The sequence below is a fragment of the Geotrypetes seraphini genome, chromosome 1, assembly GCF_902459505.1.
Source record: "Geotrypetes seraphini chromosome 1, aGeoSer1.1, whole genome shotgun sequence".
NCBI lineage: Eukaryota > Metazoa > Chordata > Amphibia > Gymnophiona > Dermophiidae > Geotrypetes > Geotrypetes seraphini.
Window position 1 is genome coordinate 216,438,825 of NC_047084.1, and position 24,844 is coordinate 216,463,668.

The 24,844-nt window shown below is 41.8% G+C and overlaps 1 protein-coding gene across 1 annotated transcript in view; it reads left to right on the forward strand.

Moving 5' to 3' along the window:
• Positions 1-24,844, forward strand: part of CORIN (corin, serine peptidase) — a 280,593-nt gene that overhangs the window by 151,834 nt on the left and 103,915 nt on the right. The window contains exon 6 of the mRNA XM_033946076.1: positions 4,268-4,381. Within this exon, the coding sequence (XP_033801967.1) occupies positions 4,268-4,381 (114 nt within the window). The remainder of the gene's footprint in view (positions 1-4,267; positions 4,382-24,844) is intronic.

Here is a 24,844-nt window from a genome sequence, read left to right on the forward strand (position 1 = left end):
GCATGGAGAGGCGGGGCAGTGCACGGAAAGTCAGGGAGGGTGAACGGAGAGTCGGGACAGCGCACGGAGAGTCGGGGCAGTGCACGGAAAGTCAGGGAGGGTGAACGGAGAGTCGGGACAGCGCACGGAGAGGCGGGGCAGTGCACGGAAAGTCAGGGAGGGTGAACGGATAGTCGGGACAGCGCACGGAGAGTCGGGGAGGGCGAAAGGAGAGTCGGGGTGGCCAGAGGAGAGTCGGGGCGGGTGAAAGGACAGTCGGGCTGCATGCGCGGTATACCCGTGAGCGCGGTATACAAAAGTTTTTGTACATAAAATCGTGGTTTCTGTGCGCTATACCCGTGTGCGCATTTTACACGGGTGCGCGTTATCTGCGTGAAAATACAGTAATACAAACAACATAAGTAAATGCAACAAAAGTAGAAAGCCATAGTGCTCCAGTGCAGCAGGCAGTAAATCCATCTAACAAAAAGGTGAAACACTCTGCAATGTCTCTTGCCACAATCAAGTGGGTTCCTGTGGGTGAAGCAGGTGTGTATTAAGATAGTTGGCAGCCTCCAGAGAGCAGTCAAAAGTATGCCACTGGCCTTGATGGTAAAGGCGTAGAACTGCTGGATAGAGAAACATAAACCAAAGTTTTATCTCAGCCAGAGTAGAACATAATGGGTAAAACAATTTCTTTTTTTCAGTTAAAGCGGCCGAATAGTCTTGAAATATGCGGACTTCAGAATCGCCAAATTTCATAGTAACCCTAATTTGCTTATATTTTCTCAGAATTTCAGCTTTATGGTTGTAGTTAAGCAATTTGGCAATAACCATGCGCGGGCGTACTTCTCGATTTAGTTCTCTGCCCAAGTGATGGGCGCATTCCAGGTATATTGGGCCCACATCCTCCTGCAAAGGAAAAGTGTCTCAGCCAGCTTTCCAAAGTCTGCAAAACAGCAGGTCCTGCCACAGTCTCAGATATCCCGAGGAAACAAAGGTTAGACCTGCAGGATCTGTTTTCCAGGTCTTCCAGTCTCTTAGCTTGCTTACATGTAAGATCCTGTAAGTCTAGTAAGGTTGCAGAGTGGGACCCCTGGGTGTCGTCTAGCTGGGAAACACGTGTTTCCAAGACCATAGTGCGGTGGTTAGTGTCCGTTAGCAGAGTCTCCAGCCGCTGTAACTGGGCAGACAAACAATCAAGGCCTGGCTGCATTGCTAGAGTGACCGCCTGCATTATGACATTCAGCTCCTCCAGGGAAAGCTGACTAACCTCGGCCGAGGTCCCCGGCGCCATCTTGTCAGCAGCAGGAGTCAAGCGGTCATGGTCCTTTTTCGTGGTACGAGTGGCCATCGGAAGCGCCGGCGATTTCTTTTTTTTTTTAATTCTTTATTCAATTTTTAAACTACAGAAGTGCACAATAATTAATACACTTACATATAATATTAAAATTAAATTTCAAAAATTTGTCCATGCACTCACCAAGAGCAAAGGCGATCTCCCGGCAGGATCGTGTGCGCTGCAGTAAGGCTTAAAGATTAAATTTTTAGACTCGGGATACGGGAGCTCAGGCAGAAAGCATCTGTCCTAGCCTACCACATCACGTGACTCCCATCCACCAGCTTTTTGAAGTTGGGTGAATATTGCATGAGGGCCAGTCTCAGGGAATCCTGGAGATGTTCATCTGTCATGTTGGAACGTTGTGTACTCTTTGTCATTTTCAGATGGGAAAACGCAGATCCACACAAATAAGTTGAACCGAAACAGGAGTGCACTGTACAGCTTCACTGCATCTTCTCAAGTTTGGAAATTTGTCTCTAGGCACTAGCTTCCAAAACGATTCTTGCTCAGCATGGGTCTTGAGAGAAATGTTATTTTTAAGGGTTAATATTTCATTTTCAAGAGATGGCTTGTTCAATAAGTAATTTTTACTGATAGCAGCTGCAGTTTCTTTAATGTCCACAACTGTTCCAATTTTTTGGAAGTTACAGAATCTGTTTTTGAATTTCTGGATAGCAGAACAGATTTCTGTCACATACTTCTCGTTCTGAAAAACAAAATTTGGATATTGTCCCAGATAGTCCTGTGTATTAGGAAAATGATCAAAGGTGTTGTTTGCAAGGTCAGTCATCATTAGCTTAAATTTGCTCTTGTAAGATGAAACTGTATTCATCATCTCGTGAATGCATTTGTTTTTACCTTGTAGTTCAAGGTTCATATCACTTAGTTCACCTGTAAAGTCAGCGAGAAATGCCAGATCACATAACCACCCCTCAGCTTCCAACTCTGCTTGGTCATCTCCTCTCTCCTTCAAAAAACTTCTTATTTCATTCAGCAAATCACAAAATCTTTGCAGAAATTTGTGCCTACTTAGTCACCTTACATCTGTGTGCAAAATGATTTCTGCTGCCCCTTCATCAAGTGTAAGATTGAAAAGCCATCTTTGAAGTGATCTTCCACAAATTAAATTTACAATTTTGAAAGTGATGTCCATAACAGTCTTTGTATTGAGTCTCTTGCTTACCAAAACTTGCTGGTAAATGATGCAGTGGTAAGAAAGGATATCTGGGAAGTCGTCATGTTGTCTACAGAGGGCTATGAAACCCTTAACCTCACCTGTCATTGCTCTTGCTCCATCAGTAGAGATGGAAACAAGTCTGGAATGGAAGATTACACTTTGCCACAAAAGACTGGAAATAACTGAATATTTCCTGACTGGTAGTTCTCCCTTTTAAAGAAATCATTCCAAGTAGTTCTTCTTTAACACTGAAGTCTTCAAAAACCATCTAGATACAGACTAGTAACTGGGCTATGTCTCTTATGTCTGTAGATTCATCCAGTTGGAGTGAGAAAGCAACACAATTTGAAACATCCTCCAACAATTGTTCAGTTGTGTCTCCATACATCTTTTCTATTCGCTGCTTGACGGTGTTTCTTGACAATTGTACATCTTGAATAGAAACTATGATTTCTTTCTTATTTTTAAATCCTTCAAAAATATTGTCAGCTGCTTCAAAAAAACAATCTTTTACAAATTCACCTTCAGTGAAATGTTTGCATTTCTTTGCAATCAGGTTGCTGACCTTGAAGGATACTATGGTTGCATTGACCGAATGTGACCTTGGCTTTGCCATCAACTGTTGCTGAGTAGCAAATTTTGATTTAAGTTCTTTGAGCTTCAGTTTATGAATTTCACTTTTGGGTGGAAAATCAGCATCAAACTTATTGCTATGCAGAGCCTTATAATGATGTTCTAGATTACCCTTTCTGGGCAAGGATACTGGGGCGTTACAAATTAGACAACAACACTTGTCTTTCACCATGATGAAGAAGTAGTCCATTTCCCATTCATCATGAAAACGGTAGGTTTTTCTCTTCTTTGGAACACTCATCTTCGTTATACTGGGGTGGCTGCATGTAAGAATGCCAAATCTGCTAAGTTAGTATAAATACTGGCTGAATCTGGTCCAAAACTGTCACTGTCCCAAAGTATTAAAGATCAACAAGAACTGAAGACCTATGGATGATGTGTAATACAAGGACTGGAGATGTTAAAACCACACATGCAGTTCTAAAAGTAAAAATAAGAATTCATCATACTGGCACCAATAATCAAATACCACCAAACAATCATCAAAAAAACTCAAACACCTGTCAAGCAAACCAGATAAAATCAAATACCGCCAAACAAGTTCAAATACCACCACACGCGATTTAATAAATTTGAGAAAAAATTTACGGTGCTTTGGAGAACCAGCCACCGCTCAAGCCTCCCACTGCACCAGAGTATACATCGGTGTTGGCTCCCCTTTGACGTCACTTCTAGGGTGTGGGCCCCAGAATTGGTCAGAAAGCACCAAAAAGGTACATGGAAGATAAGGGGTGCTTACGGACCAGTGAACGAGCAGGGGGGGGCAAAGAGGAGGAGGGGTGCTGCCGCGCCATTATGAAGACTGCCCAGTGCGGACTGCACCCCCTGCACCCCCTGCACTGATCTTGTGTTGACTGGTTTATATGAATTAGAGAAACCATAAGGAAAGATATTATAAATTTCATAATGGGGAAGATTTGTTATCCCATGTACATTTTCACCCTAACTCCATTAAAGATCATATATGCCAATTAATATATTTCCATTTGATTTAATGATCTGTGAGCAGTATGGATATCCTTGAGACCATGAATTAGATGACTATTCAATGAATATAAGGCAACCTTGAAAACTTACTACATTTCAGAGTCTTCTCAGATTGTAAATTCACCTTTGTTTGTTTCTGTTTCCTGTAGCGGTATGCAGAGGACAGGAGACCTTCTTGTGTGCTACTGGAATCTGTATCCCCAAGAAACTACTATGCAATGGCTACAATGACTGTGATGACTGGAGTGATGAGGCACACTGCAGTAAGTCATATCCTTCCCATGCTTCTGTCTGCTTAAGACAATTAAATTTATATGGGCCTAGAAATTAAAAGTCACTAATAACTGAAGAAGAGCAATTTTGTCTACATTGTCTAGGCAGGAAAAGGGATGGACAATTATAATTTGAAGGCTATTTTAGAAAAGGATCATTGAACGAAGAGCTTTTTGTAAAATATCACAAAAGCCAAGCAAAAAATTGTAGAAAAATATAGCAGCATCACTCTGGCTTTGAATATGTAAATGCTGGTATTTATAGATGTAAATGATTTTTGCAATGTACGTGTGTATGGGATTCATAAAACTAGATGCCCAAGGAATGACAAATATGGAGCAAAACTGTAAATTGCTATGTTTTGCATTTTTTTTAGGTGACTTTTCAATGCCAGAGAGGCATATTTGCTAAATCTGTGCTGTTGAGCAAGTGTAAAAGCTGACATGAAACTTTTCCCCCCATATATATATATATATTCCCTTTGTAAAATGAGGAATAAACAAGCACACAGTGGTAAGTGGTTTGTAAGCTGATTCCAGTCATAGGCTGACCTAACCTCAGATATGTAATCCTGAGGCATGCATGGTTCTTGGCATTGAAAATCTGGTTATGTTTTCTGACATGGAAGTTAACCAGGCAACAGTTGATATTCAGACTGGTGCCCAGATAACTCGGTGAATAAAGTTAGAACAGTAGTTCTGTCTTAACTTTAAAACTTAACTAGCAATCACCTTTAACTGGCTAAGTGCTGGCTATGCCCAAACTCTGCCTATGGATTATTCTTAATATAGCCAGTAAGGAACTGGCTGGTTAGTGGAGATATTCAGCAGCACTAAGTTAAGTGCTGCTTAATATCAGTAGCTAGCTAGCTCAATGGAATTTAGCCAGGCAGGAGCCTTCCCATGGATCTGACATCTCTCCCTATTTTTTTCTCTCCTCCCCTCTGCGATCCTCTAAACCTCTGAGTCTTTGCCAAAAGTGATTAAACCAAGTTGACTCTGGATGACCTGGGGCCTTTCTCTACTATATCCTGTCTCCTCTGATGCACCTTAGACAGGGCTGGCCAGAGGCAGCCTAGCTTAATTGCTGTCTGCAAAGAGACGCATGCTTGAAGGTCTGTATGGGAGGGAGGGAGCAATGCTAGACCACAAGGGAAGAGAAAAACTAGACCAAGAGGGATTTAGGCAAGAGAGTGGTTGATGCTGTTTGGTGGTTGGGGTATGGGAGCAAGGGAGTAAGGTAAGACTGAGGGGAGAATCTGACATGGAGAGGGACAGACACATAGCAAAAAGATGCTGAATGATAAGGGTAAATAGGGATAGGGTAAAAGAAGGGCATTGCTGGAAAAGGGGAGATGAGACCAGAGGAGGAGAAGGGAAGGGAAATGTTGCATATGGATGGAGGGGAAGGGAGGAGAGAAAGGAAATGTTGCACATGGATAAAGGTGAGAAGATAGGAAGAGAGAAGGGAAATGTTGCTGCACATGGAGGGGAGGAGAAGAGGAGAGAGAGATAGATAGAGGACATGCTTTACATGAATGGAAGGGAGAAAGAGATGGAAAATTAGATATATGTGAGAAGGAGACTGAACGTAGAAGCAAGCTGAACATGAAATAATAGTGCTAACAATGGATGTAGGGCAAGAAGTGAAGAAGAAAGGAGCAGAAAAAAGGAATAGCAAATGGACAGGAGACCCTGGAAACAGAGTTAAGAGAGCCGACAGAGGGAAACAGAACTAGAGATAACGAGATAATCAGAAAAATAAAATCACCCGGAGAACAGTAATAAGTGGAATCTAAAGCAGAATATGTTTTGTACTATACTGTATTGTATTTCTATTTCTATTTCTCTGGTGTTGCACTGCATGCAGTCTGGCATCTCAGTGTTTCAGTTTAATTTTTGTCTACAATATTACTTTTAGTTTGTGGTCACTTATCCTGTATTTGAAGAAGGGCAATCTGTGTTCTGTATGTGTGGCAAGGTGTTCTGGTGGTCATGGATGTCAATTTGCATTGTTCGGTGTTGTAGCCCCATATAGGAAGATACTTCTCAGCTCTTTTTGTGACCCTGATTTAAAAATTAGCAAAGACTACTGATCTAGGCTGGCAATCAACAGTTTTCCTTTTTCCTTGAGCTAAGTAATACATTACATTACATCAGTGATTTCTATTCCACCATTACCTTGCGGTTCAAGGCGGATTACATAAGAGTTGTCATGAAGTTACAAGATATTTAGACGGATTACATAAGAATTGTCGTGAAATTAGGTAATACATGTTGGGTAATTTGAACATTTTAGATTTGATAAGGAGTAGACAGTGTAGTAGGTGGTGCTTGGGAAGGAACTGGTTGTGTTAAATAGGTTTTATGTATTTTTTGAAGAGTAGAGTTTTAGTTTCTTTTTTGAAGGTTTTGTAATCTGTGATCAAAGATAGCAGATTGGTGAGTTGTCTGTCTAGTTTTGTTGCTCTGGTGGCCATTAGGTTGTCATATAGTTTTCTTCGTTTGACATTTTTGGTTGGCGGGTGTGTGAATAGTGAGTGGGTTCTCCTGTGTCTGGTTGAGGTGGATTGAATTAGTCAGTTGTTCCAGTAGGTTGGGCTGTGTCCGTTAATAGCTATGAATAGTAGTCAATAGAATTTGAAGTGTACTCTTGCTTGTATTGAGAGCCAGTGTGAGTCGTGGTATGCCTCTGTGATGTGGTCATATTTTTTCAGTGAATAGATGAGTTTTAGGGCTGTATTTTGTATTGTTTGTATGTGCTTTATCATGATCGCTGGGCAGGGGAGGTATAGTACATTGCAGTAGTCTATTAGTCCAAGGATAAGAGATTGTACCAAAAGTTGGAATTGTTTCCTGTCGAAGAATTTTCGAATTTGTCTTAGGTTTCTCATAGTTGCGAATGATGTTTTTATTATTTTGTTGATTTGTGGTTGCATGGTATAGCCTCTGTCAATTGGTTACATGGTACAACCTCTGTCAATTGCTGAAATAGGACAGAAAGACATTTAAGAAACCTTCAGAACTTCTAATAGATACTCCAAATTTTCTGACTTCCCCTGGATACTCAAGTTATCCTTAGAGCAATTTGATTCAATTCCAGCTTTTTAAGATTTCCAAAGCCAGTTATAACCTTATTCACCAGACAATCTCTTAGTTGCCCAGAAAGGGAAGATTGAAACAAAGCCACATTTCCTAAAAGGTCTCTATAATAAAGACGAGAATGTTTTAAAGAAGCAATCCCAACCTCCATAGATGTAGAAATCCTAGGTAACACCAACAGGTTTATGCTACTCTTGGGATGGAGTCGGTCTAGAGGAAGGCTACTAAAATGATATGTGATTGTGATAAGGTGTATGGGGACAGACTTAAAGATCTCAATCTGTATACTTTGGAGGAAAGGCGAGAGAGGGAAGATATGATCAAGATGTTTAAATAACTACGTAATATAAATGTGCATGAGTTGAGTCTCTTTTATTTGACACTAAACTGTTCAAAGTTGTTAAAACGCATGCAGATTGTGAAAAATTGCAGGTGGACCTTAGGAAATTGGAAGACTGGGCGTCCAAACGGAAGATGAAATTTAATGTGGACAAATGCAAAGTGATGCACATTGGGAAGAATAGCCTGAATCACAGTTACTGGATGCTAGGGTCCACTTGGGGATTAGCACCCAAGAAAAGGATCTGGGTGTCATCATAGACAATATGATGAAATCTTCAGCCTAATGTGTGGCGGCAGCCAAAAAAGCAAATAGGATGCTAGGAATTATTAAGAAAGGGATGGTTAACAAGACTAAGAATGTTATAATGCCCCTATATCGCTCCATGGTGTGACCTCATCTGGAGTATTGCATTCAATTCTGGTCTCTTTATCTCAAGAAAGATATAGTGGCGCTAGAAAAGGTTCAAAGAAGAGCGACCAAAATGGTAAAGGGGTTTTAACTCCTCTCGTATGAGGAAAGACTAAAACAGTTAGGGCTCTTCAGCTTGGAAAAGAGATGGCTGAGGGGAAATATGATTGAAGTCTACAAAATTCTGAGTGGAGTAGAATTGGGTACAAGTGGATCGATTTTTCACTCCGTCAAAAATTACAAAGACTAGGGGACACTCGATGAAGTTACAGGGAAATACTTTTTAAACCAATTGGAGGAAATTTTTTTTTCACTCAGAGAATAGTTAAGCTCTGGAACGCATTTCCAGAAGATGTGGTAAGAGCAGATAGCGTAGCTGGTTTTAAGAAAGGTTTGGACAATTTCCTGGAGGAAAAGTTCATAGTCTGTTATTGAGAAAGACAAAGAGGAAGCCACTGATTGCCCTGTATCGGTAGCATGGAATATTGCTACTCCATGGGTTTTGGCCAGGTACTAGTGACCTGGATTGTCCACCGTAAGAACGAGCTACTGGGCTTGATGGAACATTGGTCTGACCCAGTAAGGCTATTCTTATGTTCTTATGAAAGGAAACTCTGCAATGAGAGGGCATAGGATGAAGTTAAGAAGCGATAGGCTCCGGAGTAATCTGAGGAAATACTTTTTTTACGGAAAAGGTGGTAGATGCTTGGAACAGTCTCCCGGAAGAGGTGGTGGAAACAGAGACTGTGTTTGAATTCAAGAGGGCCTGGGATAGGCAGGTGGGATCTCTCAGAGAGAGAAAGAGATAATGGTTACTGTGGATTGGCAGATTAGATGGGCCATTTGGCCTTTTTCTGCCGTCATGTTTCTATGTAAAACTCCTACTTGGCCCACCAGCATCTCCAGCTTGCATACCTTCTATTTCTGAGCTCATCTGTGCTGCACCATGTTCTCCCTCACAAGTAACATTTCTTCCTTCTTTCTCCACCCTACTCAGCTTTATCATTTAGGAAGCTACAGCTTTCTTCATGGCCAGTACTACAGGGGCAACTCAGTGAGAGAATAATATGGCCTTAGAAGATGGTGAGATTCTCATTGCTTCACATCTCACCCCCAGCAAGGAATCCACTGAGTCACAAGTCACAAAGATATGTGTTGGTCCGAGTATTGATATTGGTGAAGAGGCAGCAAGACCAACTTTCAGTGGTATTGCTGAAACCTGCCTAGATGCATAATATTGCTGACTTACAGGTGTGTTCATTCTGCTGCCCCTCAATATCTTTCCTCTTTTTCTTCTCTCTCCTTATACACCTCCCAGAGAACTCTGTTCCTCAGATAAGCTGCTCTTAGCTGTACCACTGCCAATTCCAGACTTCGTTCCTTTTATCTAGCTGCCCCCTATGCCTGGAATAAATTACTTGAGTTTGTCTATCAAGTCCCTTACCTTACCTTGTTTAAAAGCAGACTGAAAACTCACCTTTTTGATATAGCTTTCAATCCTTAATCCTACTCCTCTGTCCTCCAACCCAGCCTGCTGATTAACTGTTCCCCTTAACTGTATCCATGACATCCTGTTTGTCTGTCTTGGCTGTTTTAGATTGTACGCTCTTTCGAGCAGTGACTGTTTTCTTCTTCTTTGTGACTCTGTGCAGTGCTGCGTGTGTCTGGTAGCGCTATAGAAATAATTAATAGTAGTAGTAGTAGTAATAGTAAGCACCCAGAACAGTGGTCATGGCAAACACAGGTACAAGAATGCCATCTTGACAGTCTCCCTTCGATCTTCCTTCCTAAACCCTGATTCAAAGCATGATTACAAAATATGTTTATAAACCAATGTTTATACAACCCTCCCCCCCCCAGATTTTATTAACAATTAAACAGCTCTGATTTCTAATTCTTGAATATGTGCCATCTCAAAGATTTAGCTTCCCCAAATATTTTTGAAAGACTTTTGAATCTTTATTAGAATCTAATCTATTGGAAGACCTGTCCTTTGGAGACAGAATAGTATTAAAGCTTCCTCCCTTCATTACCAGTTTCAACCGATTTCCTAAAGGACTTAGAGGGCCTTGTTGAATGCTGTTCAAGACCTTAGCATATAATGAAACAACCGAGAAGTATAATTATCAAGGTGTGTTATGGCAATAATGCAAGTTATTTGCCCCTGACATGTTAAAGGGCACTCACTACCAAAATAACATTAGTATAAGTTACGATGAGTTATATAGTACTGAGATGCAAAGCATGCAAATGAATGCAGAATAGCTCATTGCTAAATTTATAACATAACTAGCTGATGCCCCGGAGTTGCACGGGTATTAAATTATAGCAATAACACTGTAAATGGATTCAAATAAAGATACTTTATAGTGGTGAATGAAATTATTTGTTTACAGCTTTATAAAAAGTACAATATTCAAATTATAATGTGAAATATTTGACAAAATGAATATAATACAACTAACACAAAACTTGATTATAAACAACATTTTTAGTTTCACCTCCAGGAGCAAGAACATATAAATTCTTGGGTGAAGAGACCCCCAGAACATATCACCCCAGGTAGTGAGGGATCTGCATACCAAGTTTCGTTCAAATCGGTCAAGCTGGTTTTGATTTACTGTGAGAATGGCAGCTGTTTACATTTTTTCCATTGACATGAATGGGTGAAATCTGATGTTCTGTTTGTAGCTCCGCCCACATGTTCAGGTGGGCCGCGAGAGCCCCAGAACATATCACCCCAGGTAATTGGAATTACTGTGAGAATGGCAGCTTTTTACATTTTTTCCATTGACATGAATGGGTGAAATCTGATTTTCTGTTTGTAGCTCTGCCCACGTGTGCAGGTGGGCCACGAGACCCCCAGAACATATCACCCCAGGTAGTGAGGGATCTGCATACCAAGTTTCGTTCAAATCGGTCAAGCCGTTTTTGAATTACTGTGAGAATGGCAGCTTTTTACATTTTTTCCATTGACATGAATGGGTGAAATCTGATGTTCTGTTTGTAGCTCCGCCCACTTGTGCAGGTGGGCCGCGAGACCCCCAGAACATATCACCCCAGGTAGTGAGGGATCTGCATACCAAGTTTCGTTCAAATCGGTCAAGCCGTTTTTGAATTACTGTGAGAATGGCAGCTTTTTACATTTTTTCCATTGACATGAATGGGTGAAATCTGATTTTATGTTTGTAGCTCCGCCCACGTGTGCAGGTGGGCCGCGAGACCCCCAGAACATATCATCCCAGGTAGTGAGGGATCTGCATACCAAGTTTCGTTCAAATCGGTCAAGCCGTTTTTGCGTGATCGCCACACATACACACACACATACATACATACCTCCGATTTTATATATATAGATTTTGGGTGAACATAGCAATCTATGTTATTCCTGGAAAAACACCAGCAAAAAAGTAGCAGTATTTTTCAGTCCTGGGATCATAGTACCCTCGAGAGGTATCTTATAGGGGTCTTAACATTCAATTCCCATGGCCTTCTTCATATTCAGTGCACACTAATCTGTAGCCTGATAACTTATTCACATAAATATGTGCACTGCCCTTGTTCCATCTACAGTTTGCCCATGTTCACATCCAGCTATATTCTGCTTGTGATTGCTTAAAGAGATACCAAAGAATACAAACATAATTCCTGAAACACATAAATACAATACATTAAAAGCATCCAACATCCAACATATATTCAAGTGTAAATATATAAAGTCTCAACTACATCAAAACTCCTCTTGTCTTGCCTTAGATTGCTCATAAATTATCTTTAGCAAATATGTATATACTACATTTCCTCAAAAATACTTCACAAAACAAATGTGCTATTATATATGTGAGCCTAGGAATGTATCTGAGATTTATATGTGCAAGTGCATATTGTGGTATTCAGCCTATGCCTGCTAGGTCTGTCCTCAGAGCAGGGCACAGCTCAAGAGCAGACACTCTAGAAACAGCTCAATTTAAACCTGAAACTGAACATTTTGATGACTTTCGTTCTTTGGCCCCCTGGAGGGAGCGGGAGAGCAGATTTTCAGGTTTCTCAACCCCCGCCCCCCTCCCCCCAGCCCCCTGCCACACACAGCTCTAGTTTAGCTCCCAGCAGCCACCTGCAGGCTGGAAGTAGAAACAGCAGGAAAACCTTTTCACCTGAGGGTTTGGGGCGTGGCTGCAGGCTATTACACCAGAGAGCTGAACAGTTAGAGAGGCAAAATGAGAAGCAGCAGCAACCGAGAAGGCAGGGAGACTCAGGGTTGAGAGCTCTGAATGGCAATGAGCAGCTGGGAGGTATGGAGCTGACTGAGGCTGGTTTGGAGTCACCCAACTACATGCCTCAAGATTTTCAGGACATGGAGCTGGAGCCATATGCTGAGCCATGGAATGGAGTTCTGCCAATGGAGGTTTGCTGGACTGAAGGCAAGTAATTCAGATGGCCTAAATGCTTAACTTGGACACGGCTTAACTAAGCTGACTGAATGGTTGTTGTTGGGTTTTTTTTTGGTAACCCTGAAAAAGGTGTGGTGCTTGGAGGCACCTCCAAGAAATGTAAAAGACTTGCTTTGAGATTTTGTGTGGGAGGTTTCTCTTCCCTCTGGGTGAGGGAAGGGCTGTTACCAGTCCCAGGAAGTGGGGAATGCTCCGTGTTTTCTGTGGTGGGATTGAAGTCCTATGATTGGCGAATTGCAACCACGCAAAGCACACTCCCTGGCCAGCACGTCAGCTGCTGGGGCCTAGTGTCGTAGCACTAGCACAGGCTGAGGATATCAGTCCAAAAGACTGTTTATTTTGAAGCTTTGAAAGTTTGGACTATTAATTGGCTGGAGAGCCAGCAGCAGCTTTGGGAAAGCTTGAATTATGTGTTTTTGAACTTTATTTGACTGACATTAACCCAGAGACTGTTTAGCAGTGGATTTTGTTTGTTTTGGGACTATATTTTATATCTGGAACATCCTGACAAGATTGTGTTTAACTTTTTGATATGAAACTGATTGAACTTAAAACAAGCAAGCTGGTTTGAATGTTTTGTTATGAAGAATAAACCCAGTAATTGCTTGATACAATACCTACCTGGTATGGCGGTGTTCACTTCTGTTAACCCATTTTCTTTCCTTGTGCTGCCCGTAGCGGCTCACAAGAGTTTTCTCTTGCCACTGGTGCCCTAGGACCCATTGCCTTGAGGCTGCCAGTGACAAAGTATGCATTCAGGTACTCAAGCACTTTCCCTATTAGTCTCAGTGGGCTTATATTCTACCTAATGTACCTAGGGCAAATGGGGATTAAGTGAATTGGCCAGGGTTACAAGGAGCAGCATTGGATTTGAGCCCATAACCGCAGGGTGCTGAGGCTGTCGCTCTAACTACTGTGCCACACACTCCCCCAATGGCAAGTCTTACAATTGGGCACCTGGAACCTATTTTATATAAAAAAAAACTTAGACACAATCCACCTAACATGCGAATTCCTAAGTGTGGCAGCTACCTGCATAACTTATAGTATTCTGTAAGTTACTCATGAAAATGAGAGTCCTACCTATGTCCTGCCCATACTCTGCACTTGCACACCCCTTGCAAATACGTGTTATGTTGTTATGTAAGTTAAATGGGTATTTGCAGTGATTGGAAGAGAGTGGGTGTGATTCCACTATGTAAAGGTAGAAAAGGAAAGAGGCAGACAAGTAAAGACCTGACATCAGTAGTGCGCAAAGCTATGGAAACATTGAAATATTACAAAAAATACTGTGCACCTTATAATAAGTGGACTATGGACTTACAAGGAAAATGTCATGTCAAACAAACTTGACTAAGCATGTTTTTTGAGATAACATGTGCAATGGATCCAGAAGGTACAGTAAAGGGTGGAACGGGAGAGGGGGTATATCTTTTGTTTTGGTATTGTTCCTGATGGTAATGTTGGATGGGGGAGGGAATTTTATTTTTTTTATAGATTCAGATTATTTATAAGTGCTTATTTGATTATTATTTGTATGTAAATTGTATTGCACTTTTTGTTGGCATTAAAAGCTAAATAAAGTTTAGAAAAAAAAAAGAAGGTACAGTAGATACTGCCTATCTGATGGTCAGTAAGGCTTTCGAACTGCTACACATACATGAAAAAAGTACAAAGCAGGTAGTCTGTATGGGAATGGATCACACTGGTGAAAACTGAGTGAAGAACTAGCTAGGTAGACAAAAGGAAGAGAGTAATGGAATCTACTTTACTGAAGACAAATTGCATGATTTCACTATGTAACATGATTTTTGTTCCTGGGCAGTAAGTGTAATTTCCTAATTGCTCATGCCAAGAAAGTACAGAAAATGACTGTTATTTCCATAAAACTTTGCTTTTGTGACCAGGATAATCAAATTTTGCAATTTACTTATTTAAATCATTAATGCACCAAATTTTAATCTTTTCATTCTTATAAAGTCATAGAAAGCAACATATTTTTGTAGTGGAATACTGGACAGTGTGGTTGAAAGAAGATGTATTTCTTGTTGACTTTTTACATAGGTGTTCGTTATATACGTATATAATGTATGTCATTTTGTGATTTGCTTTGGAAAAAGCAGACTATAAATATACAACCTATAAAACTATATGAATCACAATTAACATGTATTTATAATGTAGTTATTCAAAGACGATCACAGAAAATTTAGAATTGAGTAGTTTTTCCAAGATTTGCGATTATATTGTAAGTCACCATCACGAATCAGCCCCCAGACGTAGTTTCCCATCATGTTCTCATTATATTGTCTTTGGTAGCGGTATTCAAAGTCCAGTATATCCTGGTGGAAGGTCCTTGTGAGACTGGGAGACTGTGCATCAAAATGGCAGATGACATTTAAGAGTCCTCATACTAAGGCGCATTAACTGACAGCGTGCGCGCTAATCAATTTAACGCGTGCAAAGGATTAGTGCGTGCTAAATGCTAACGTGTTCATAGAATATAATGGGCGCATTAGCATTTAGTTCGCACTAATCATTTGTGCACGCTAAAATGATTAGCGTGTGCTAAATCAGTTAGCGTGCGCTAAGTCAGTTAACGCGCCTTAGTAAAAGGACCCCTTAATGTGAGCAAGTGCAAAATGATGCATGTGGGAAAGAGGAACCTGAACTATAGCTACATGATGGAGGGTTCCACATTATGAGTCACTGCCCAGGAAAAGGGTCTAGGTGTCAATGTTTAGGATACGTTGAAACTTTTGGCTCAATGTGTGGTGGCAGCTAAGAAAGCAAATAGATTGTTAGGAATTATCAGGAAAGGAATGGAAATCAAAGATGAAAATACTATAATGCCCTCATATCACTCTATGGTATGGCCGCACCTCAAATATTGTGTGCAATTCTGGTTACCGTATCTCAAATATATAGTGAAATTAGAAAAGGTACAGAGAAGGGCAAAGAAAATGATAAAAGGGAGGGGATGACTTCCCTATGAGGAAAGGCTAAAATGGCTAGGGCACTTCAGTTTGGAGAAGAGACGGCTCAGGGGTGATATGACAGAGGTCTATAAAATACTGAGTGGAGTGGAAAGGGTAGATATGAATTGCTTGTTTACTCATTCCAAAAATACTAGGATTAGGGGGCATGCGATGAAGCTACTAAGTAATAGACTTAAAACAAGCCAGAGGAAAAAATTTCTTCACATAACGTATAATTTAACTTTGGAATTCGTTGCCTGAGAATGTAGTGAAGTCAGTTAGCTTAACAGTGTGTTTAAAAAAAGGTTTGGATAATTTCCTAAAAGAGAAGTCCAAAGGCCATTATTGAGATGGCTTGGGGAAATCCACTGTTTATTCCTAGAATAAACAGCATAAACTCTGTTTTACTCCTTGGGATCTTGCCAGGTACTTGTGACCTGGGTTGGAAACAGGATACTGGGCTTGATGGATCTTTGGTCTGACCCAGAATGGCAATTATTATGTTCTTATGTTATGCAATTTTGAGCATGTTTCCTTAAATGTCTCAAGATGAACATCAAAGACATGGACTCTGAGAGACATCCTACAGCCTATTTTACAGCAATTCATCACCAAATTCTCAACCAACACCACTAAGTTTTCAGCCTTGCGATTGCCCAGGAAGCCCAAAACCAAAGCAACAAAGCTGTTCCAAGTTGCTTTCTCCTTCCTAGTTAGCTTCTTGAGAAATTCCTTTTACTCCAAGATTTTCTTTATCTATAGTCTGACAAAGCCACCAGCTTTGACCTTTGCCTCAGACAGATAAGGGAAGATGTCTTGAAAGCAGTGACGTACCAAGGGGGGGGGGTGGGGGCGGGGGGGGACGGTGCGCCCCGGGTGCCAGCCCTAAGGGGGTGCTCCCGGCCTTGCTGTTTAGTCCCCCCCCACCCCCGAAGGACTCGCCCCTGATGTCAGAGGAGGGGCGGGACCGTGGCGCAGGAAACAGCGCAGGGATCGCTGACGCTGACTTCGCGATCCTGCTGCGGCTGCTTCATAGGTGGTGCGGGGAGACCAGGGGGGCGAGCGGTCCTTCGGGGTGGGTCGGGGCATCAGGCCTTTAGAGTGGGGCGGGCGGGCAGGCAGGCTTTCAAGGGGGAGGGGGTGACAGGCAGGCAGGCAGGCCTTCAAGGGGGGGACAGGCCTTCGGGGGGGGTGCAGACCTTCAAGGGGGGGCAGGCAGGCCTTCAGGGGGGGTGCAGGCCTTCGGGGGGGGTGTAGGCCTTTGGGGGGTGTAGACCTTCAAGGGGGTGCAGGCCTTCAAGGGGGGGGACAGGCCTTCAAGGGGGGAAAGGCAGGCAGGCCTTCAAGGGGGGGACAGGCCTTCGGGGGGGTGCAGACCTTCAAGGGAGTGCAGGCCTTCAAGGGGGGGGTGCAGGCCTTCAAGGGGGGGGGGCAGGCCTTCAAGGGGGAGACAGGCCTTCAAGGGGGGGAAAGGCAGGCAGGCAGGCCTTCAAGGGGGGACAAGCCTACAAGGGGGGGACAGGCCTACAAGGGGGTGGGACAGGCCTTCAAGGGGGGGACAGGCCTTCGGGGGGTGCAGACCTTCAAGGGAGTGCAGGCCTTCGGGGGGGTTGCAGGCCTTCAAGGGGGTGCAGGCCTTCAAGGGGGGACAGGCCTTCAAGGGGGGGAAAGGCAGTCAGGCAGGCCTTCAAGGGGGGACAGGCCTACAAGGGGGGGGAGAAGCTACAAGGGGGTGGGACAGGCCTTCAAGTGGGGGACAGGCCTTCGGGGGAGTGCAGGCCTTCGGGGGGTGCAGGCCTTCAAGGGGGAGACAGGCCTACAAGGGGATGGGACAGGCCTTCAAGGGGGGTGCAGGCCTTCAAGAGGGGACAGGCAGACCTTTAAGGGGGGACAGGCCTTTGGGGGGGGACCATGATTTAGAAGTACACGGAGGGAAGGGGGTGTTCAATGAGACGTGCATATGCCAAACTTTGGGGGGGGGGGGGAAGAAATAATGGGTCTGAAAATAGAGGAGAGGGAGAGAGATGATGGACCATGGGATTTAGGGAGGGAAGGAACAGAAAGGGAGAGAAATTGGACACAAGGGATGGTGTGGAGGAGGGATAGAGATACTGGATAGGAGGGTAATTAGGAAAAGAAAGGGAGAGATGGTGGACTCTGGGGTGGTGGGGAAGGAGGGAGAGATGCAGGATGAAAGGGTATTTAAGAAAAGGTGGATCTGTGGAGGGAGATGAAAAAAAGGAAAGATACCAGACTTCCTGGGAAGGGAAGGGAAATGGAAAGGGAGGACAGAGTTGGCAGATGGATGGTTAGCATGCAGAAAGAAGGAGACCCTGGCAAGCAAGTTATCAGAAGAAAACCAGAGCCTTGGACCAACAAGATTTGAAATATAACCAGACAACAAAAGGTAGAAAAATTAATTTTATTTTCTGTTTTGTGATTATAATATGTCAGATTTGAAATGTGTATCCTGCCAGAGCTGGTGTTGGACTGCAAACGTTAGCTAGGATTTAACAGAGAGAGGAAAAGTCCTTTTTGTTTCTTTATTTTATTTACACCACAGCGCCAGTGTGGTTAGGAGAAGCCAAAGGGGGTGAAAAAGCTATAAAACCCACCAGGAGTTTTGAAAAAAATCACCCAACTGGGCAGGAAAATCGAATTGAAAAACCAATTCAATAGGGCTAGGCTGAATCGAATCAAAAAATTTTTTCCTGAATCTGGCAGCATTAGTTTGCGCTACTGTCTTAGACTTTAGGACCTGGGATTGGGGAGAGATGGCATCCTCAGTACTTTATAATGCAAGTGAAACGAGGATTTGGTCAGACTTTTGAAGGGTCTGCAGAAAAAAAATATTGTATAGGCCGGGGACATGAAACAGCAGGAAATGGGAACTTTTCTTCCTTCTATTTTTGTGAATGGAAAGGCTGAGGATGTCAGAGAGTTCAGTTAAAATATGTGCTTTATAAGAAAATATAATAATGTGTTTTATAAAGTTTATAGCATAGCTGGCCTACCCAGTGAGGTGTTCCTAGTGGTGATGGTGGCAGCGTGTCAATGTGTTGAGAGGAAGAGGTGGTCTGGGAAATTCTGCTGAGCAAACTCCAGGCCCATTTCCACCCCCCAGTTAGTCCACTCCACTCAACTGGTTCACACACTGAGTGGGTCTTTGGGTGTTGTGTTGGGATCTCTTCCAGTGGTTTATCAGTATCTCCTTCTGGTCCAAGGAAGGAAACTTTGTTATCCTTAGCATTGACCTACAGAATATGTTTGTAACAGCGCTGCTTGTGTGGAATTAGGCTATGTAGTGATCGAAAGAAAAAAACAGACCTTTGCACATTTTTGCACTATATGGTAGGTGTATGAGGAGATTCACATTTCCTGCACAGCTAAGTCCATGTGAAGTTACCTTGTGCTGTATTTGACATCTAGCAAGGTCTCTGTTTGAAAGGAAAGATCTAAACTTAAAAATGAAGTGGCCAGAAGTTATGGTAAAAGCAGATAGTGTAGCTGGTTTTAAGAAAGATTTGGACAAATTCCTGGAGGAAAAGTCCATAATCTGTTATTAAGACATGGGGGAAGTGTCTGCTTGCCCTGGATCGGTAGCATGGAATGTTGCTACTCTTTGGGTTTTGACCAGGTATTAGTGTCCTGGATTGGCTTCCATGAGAATGGGTTACTGGGCATGATGGACCATTGGTCTGACCCAGTTAGGCTATTCTTATGTTATGTTCTCATCTGTAGGGGCCTTTGTTTTCACTTCTTATTTTAATGTATTTTTTTTCTGGGAACTTATCAGTGTTTTTTATAATGGGAACAAAAATGGAAGAGAATTAATGTGTGTGGGATGAGGGGGTAACTAATTTCTTCAGCTAAATAATTCAATCCACTTCAAACAGACATAGGAGAACTCACACACCATTCACACACCCTCCAACCAAAAACGTCAAAAGAAAAAAACTGTTCGACAACCTCCTAGCCATTCGAGCTGCAACACTCGACCCCCAACTCTACAACCAATTGACATCGACCACAGACTGCAAAACCTTCAAAAAGAAATAAAAACCCTTCTATTCAAAAAACACATAAAACCGAACTAACACAATCAGAACTGTCCCAAGCATCACCTGCAACTACTCCATATGTACTTCTGATGTCATGACAATTCAGACTTAATTTATGTTATGGTATGTTTGGAATATAAGAAAATTTTCACTGCCTGTTTCTATTCTGACCATTTATTCTGTTTCATGGTCATTACAAAAAATATTTTTTTACATAGGGGGGGAGGTGTCAAAAAATGATGGGCCCCGGGTGCCACATACCCTAGGTACGCCACTGCTTGAAGGTACTTGAAAGCTGCCAATTCCTTACCTAGAGCTCTGACAAATTGTTTCATTAGGCCCAATTTGATGTGTAGTGGTAGCATCAGCACCTTACAGGGGTCCACCAGTGGTTTCCATTTGACATTGTTTCTCCCCAAAGAGAACTCATTTCTCTGTGGCCAGTTCCACCTTTGGTAGTACACATTTGTGTCCCTGCTGTCCCAAAGGCAAAATTAGCAGGGAATCTTGGTAAAACTGCCTTGGAGACCCCATTAGGAATACCACCATTTTGAGGTTTTCGATGACCTCCCAGTCATATTCGTCATAGTTCAAGGTACCTAGTAAGGTCTTGATGCTATTGTAATCCTCTTTGAGTTGCACTGAATGAGCCAGTGGAAGAGATGTGTCTTTGTTCCCATTATGGAGCAGCACAGCTTTGATGCTCCTGGATGAGCTGTCAATGAAGTCAATGATCCACTCTTTTGGATTATAGGCAATTCCATTTGCCTCAAACGGACTGGTCATATTGTGGCAGAAGCAGAGCCCATCTTGATGGGTGAAGGTGGTAAAAAAAGCTTGGTGATAATTTCTCTGAACTGTGACTTGTACACTTTCATTCAACAAGTTCCACTGCTTTAGCCTAGATGTCAAAAGTTCGGCATTAAACTTGGTGAGACCAAGATCTTTGATCAAGGTGTTGAGGTTTATTTTTGGTTTGGATAATATTGATTTCTTTCATCAGCTGCACCACTGATATTGTAAACTGGATCTATAATGTCTCTCTCACTCTCACATGCTGCTCTCCTCTGAAGATAGCTGCTCTCTCACTGAAGGAGTGGGTATGAGGAGCTCAGGGCAATGTGACACCAGGGTGATGGATGAAAGAATGTCTGGATAAGTGATTGCTGATGCTTGCTTGCCAGTTCGATGTTTGGAAGAGTCAATTATGCAGAAATAGCAGTTGCTTGAATGGTCAGTGGGTTCCCGCCAAATTCTTGAGATAGCAAACTTCATGGCTCTCTTTTTCCCTCTATACCAGTGTCTCTCAAACTTTTTTAGCTCCGGTATACTAAATAGAGCAAATGTTTTTTGAAGCACATTATAATTGAAATTATAATATTGCAAAACCAACAAAAAAAATTTGAGGGATATTTATTTAAAGTTCTTTGAGCTATGTATGAGTAATTGTAACAATGGTGAAACAAAAGTAGATAGAATATAATTGCTAATCAATGCAATAGATGTGCTTGTTTTTGAGTACAAATTAACTCAAAACACAGCTCAATAGTTGACAAGCAAACACATATTTAATCTTCCACCATCTGCAGTCATTCTTTTTTAAAATTTAATTTCTGTCAGAGCTGAAAATCCAAGTTTGCAAAGATAAGATTGAAACGATAACAAAGCTTTGTTTGCTTTTATGCTCAAGTTAGGATAACTGCTACCTAAAAAATAAAACTTAATATTACTTGCTGTTCATTTTCAAGGACCATTGATGTCAAAGATTGATGCTCGTCTGGGTGGTTGTAATCTTATGCACACAGATGCTCATAACATTGACAGACTCTTGCATACACAACATACATGTCATCTATTCTAGTGTATATGTATGAATTATTTAAAATAATGTCAGTTTGAGAGACACTGCTTTATACCATCCTGTAGAAGAACAAAATGGAATTGTGACAATAAAAACAATAAATATATTTCCCTTATGACTAATATGTACAAGATTTTTGCAACATATTTCAAATAACATTGAAAATTTTAAGATTTAAATATTTTTAAAATGAAACATTTTAAGAAATTTTACAGCAAAAAAATTCTGCCATCCTAGTGAGGAACAAAATTGTCTTACTTTCCAGAGTGTTTTTTTGGCAGTCCTCTCATGTAAAAGATTCAAAAGTCAGTTTAAAACATTCCTTTTTATGGATGCATATGGTTAATAAGCAAAAAAACAGTACAGTGGTATCTTGGTTTACGAGCATAATTCGTTCCAAAAGCATGCTCGTATACCAAAATACTCGTATATCAAAGCGAGTTTCCCCATAGGAAATAATGGAAACTCACTTTGATACGTTCTCAACCCCCCCCCCCCCGAGGCCAGCAGCGTTACTCCCCCCACTGCTCTTAAAGGCCCCCCCCGTCCAAACAACTTGAACTTACCCCCGGTCTGGCACCGGCACGCAGCCCACAGGATGTGCCAGTGCCGCTAGAAGATCTACCTGCCTCTGCCTGCTTTGAGTATGCATCTGCGCATGCTCAACGCCTTCTAATTCTCCCTCTCGCCGAGGGGCTGCGTGCCAGTGCCAGACCGGGAAGGGTAAGTTCAAGTTGTTCAGGCGGGGGGTGAGGTTCGAGCGGGGGGGGGGGGCCTTTGCGAGCGGGGGGGAGCGATGCCGGTTATCGGGGGGGGGGGGGAGTGCTCGCAAATCGAGTCAACACTTGGTTTGCGAGACAAGTTTTGCGAGAATGTTTTGCTCGTCTTGCAAAACACTTGCAAACCGGGTTACTCGCAAACTGAGGTTTGACTGTAATCACTGAAGACTTATTGGGAACAGTCTAGGTAGCACTAACAAGAAAACTTATTCCCTTTTTCCTTCTATCCTATCATAGATTGTATTTCTAATTCCCTTTATATTTTCTTTTTTTATTATTATTTATTTATTTTTACAATGTTATTTTAACATGTAAACCGTGTTAAGATGTTATTACCAATGCGATATATCAAATATAAATAAAACTTGGAAGTGAGGTGCTGAAGGTTTGTTTTGATCCCTAACAGGCATGTTATATGCCTTGTAGGCATCGAACATCTTAGCAGGTACTTCTATGGAGTACTTTTTCCCTCTTGTCTTGATAAATTGGTCACATATATAGCAAAAATGCATCTGCTGGTTGTCTAAAACAATGCAGACATGTTACCGCTTAGGCAGTTGGAACTGAACTGAGCTGGTGGACTTATCTCTACAGTTACACCGTACTTTTATTTATGGAAAGTTCTTGAAGTTACTCTAAGGGGCCCTTTTACTAAGGCCTATTGCCAAAATTAGTGCAGCAGGCACCTACCACCAATTTTGGCCCAAGGCAATTCCGAAATTACCATGAATCAAAAAAGCACGGCTTATAGTCAAGTCTACTGCGAGGCAGGTTTCCACCCACACATAGGGCTCGTTTTACAAAGGTGCGCTAGCGTTTTTAGCGTGTGCTACAATGCCGCGCGTGCTAAGCCCGCGCTACACAGAAAATACTAACGCTAGCTCTATGGAGGCTCTAAAACCGCTAGCGCACCTTTGTAACAGTAACGGTAACAGTGTATCTGAAAAGCCCTTAGCGCTTGTCTTTTTTTGCAGGCAGTAAAGGCTCCTGCACTAACCCAATGGTAAGAAGTGCAGTGTGCCTTTATTTTTAAAATTTCTATCCCGCTTATATGCTAAGCGGCTTACAGTTTCCACATACATAAATGAATAAAAAACAAATACATAAAATTAAAATTCTGCAAATCCAACGGGACAAAATAAAGGTTAAAATATACCAAACTACCATTTCAAATTCAGTCTTGATAGGACAAGGATATTAACACCTCTTCATTTATAAAATACTCTTACATGAATATTCAGCAGATATAACCAGTTACTTTTTTTTTTTTGAGTAATTTTTATTAAAGGTAGGAACGGGAGCACAATCAGGTGTCCAACAAAATAGATGAAATACTCAGCGCAATTATACAAACATTGCAAGCCAATAAGCAAACACAGGAAAAACTTGAAGAAAGGAGCAGAGGACTCCTAGATAAGCATGAAATACTGCCGTACTCTCCTAACGCTGAATTTTGTCTACTAAAACCTACACAAATAAACATGCTAGCCCCCAAGTATCCATCTCCTCCCAACCAGAGCTTAGCCACCATTCATACAACACATTCACACACACACCCTCCCCCCTCCCCCCCGGGCCATGATACCGTTGGAGCAGAAACTAAGGCCTCCTTTTACTAAGGTGTGCTAGCGTTTTTAGCGCACGCTAACTCCACGCTACGCGGCTAGAACTAACGCCAGCTCAATGCTGGCGTTAATGTCTAGCGCTTGGGGCATTGTAGTGTGCTCTATTCCACACGTTAATGCCCTAACGCGGCTTAGTAAAAGGAGCCCTAAGAAGGGTTACGTCCAGGCATCCCTTAAGCAGGCGAGTGATCATGCAAAAAGAAGGTCCATAAAGCTACATAACCTTTTCTATCCAGGTGCTGGGAAGCTCCATACACCTCTTTTACTAGGATGTCCTGGTCCAAAGGTCCTAGTGGAGTACTCCAGTACTTAAAACTTCTAGATTTATGGCTTCTACTACTGCAGCTTCTAGTTTATTTATTTATTTATAAAATTTCTATACCGTTTTTATTTAAAATGGTTTACAAGGAGTTACATACATAAAAAGTTAAGAATCCATACAAAAATAACTACATCCACCAAATGATTTCACAGTTGCTCTAAGCTGTCAGCTTAAATAGGTTAATCAGACTCTAATGCCTGACTGCAGCTGGTGTTATTTCTCTTGCTGTGTGCCTTTCACAGCTTATCTTACTCTAATTAATTCCACCTGAATACTTAATTTTGCAATTTAGGCAAATTATCACACTAGTTCCATTTCAGGTGATATTATGCCTCATTAATGCACTAGAAATTCCAATAAATCTTCATTTGCATGACTATTTCCATATCACATTTTATCTGTTGAAAATAAAACTATGATTATACTGCTGGAAAAATTGGTTACCCTGTGCTATATTTTTTTTTAAAATACTTTAAAACAGCAATAATTTTTATTTTGTGAAAACCATTTTTCACACACTAGAT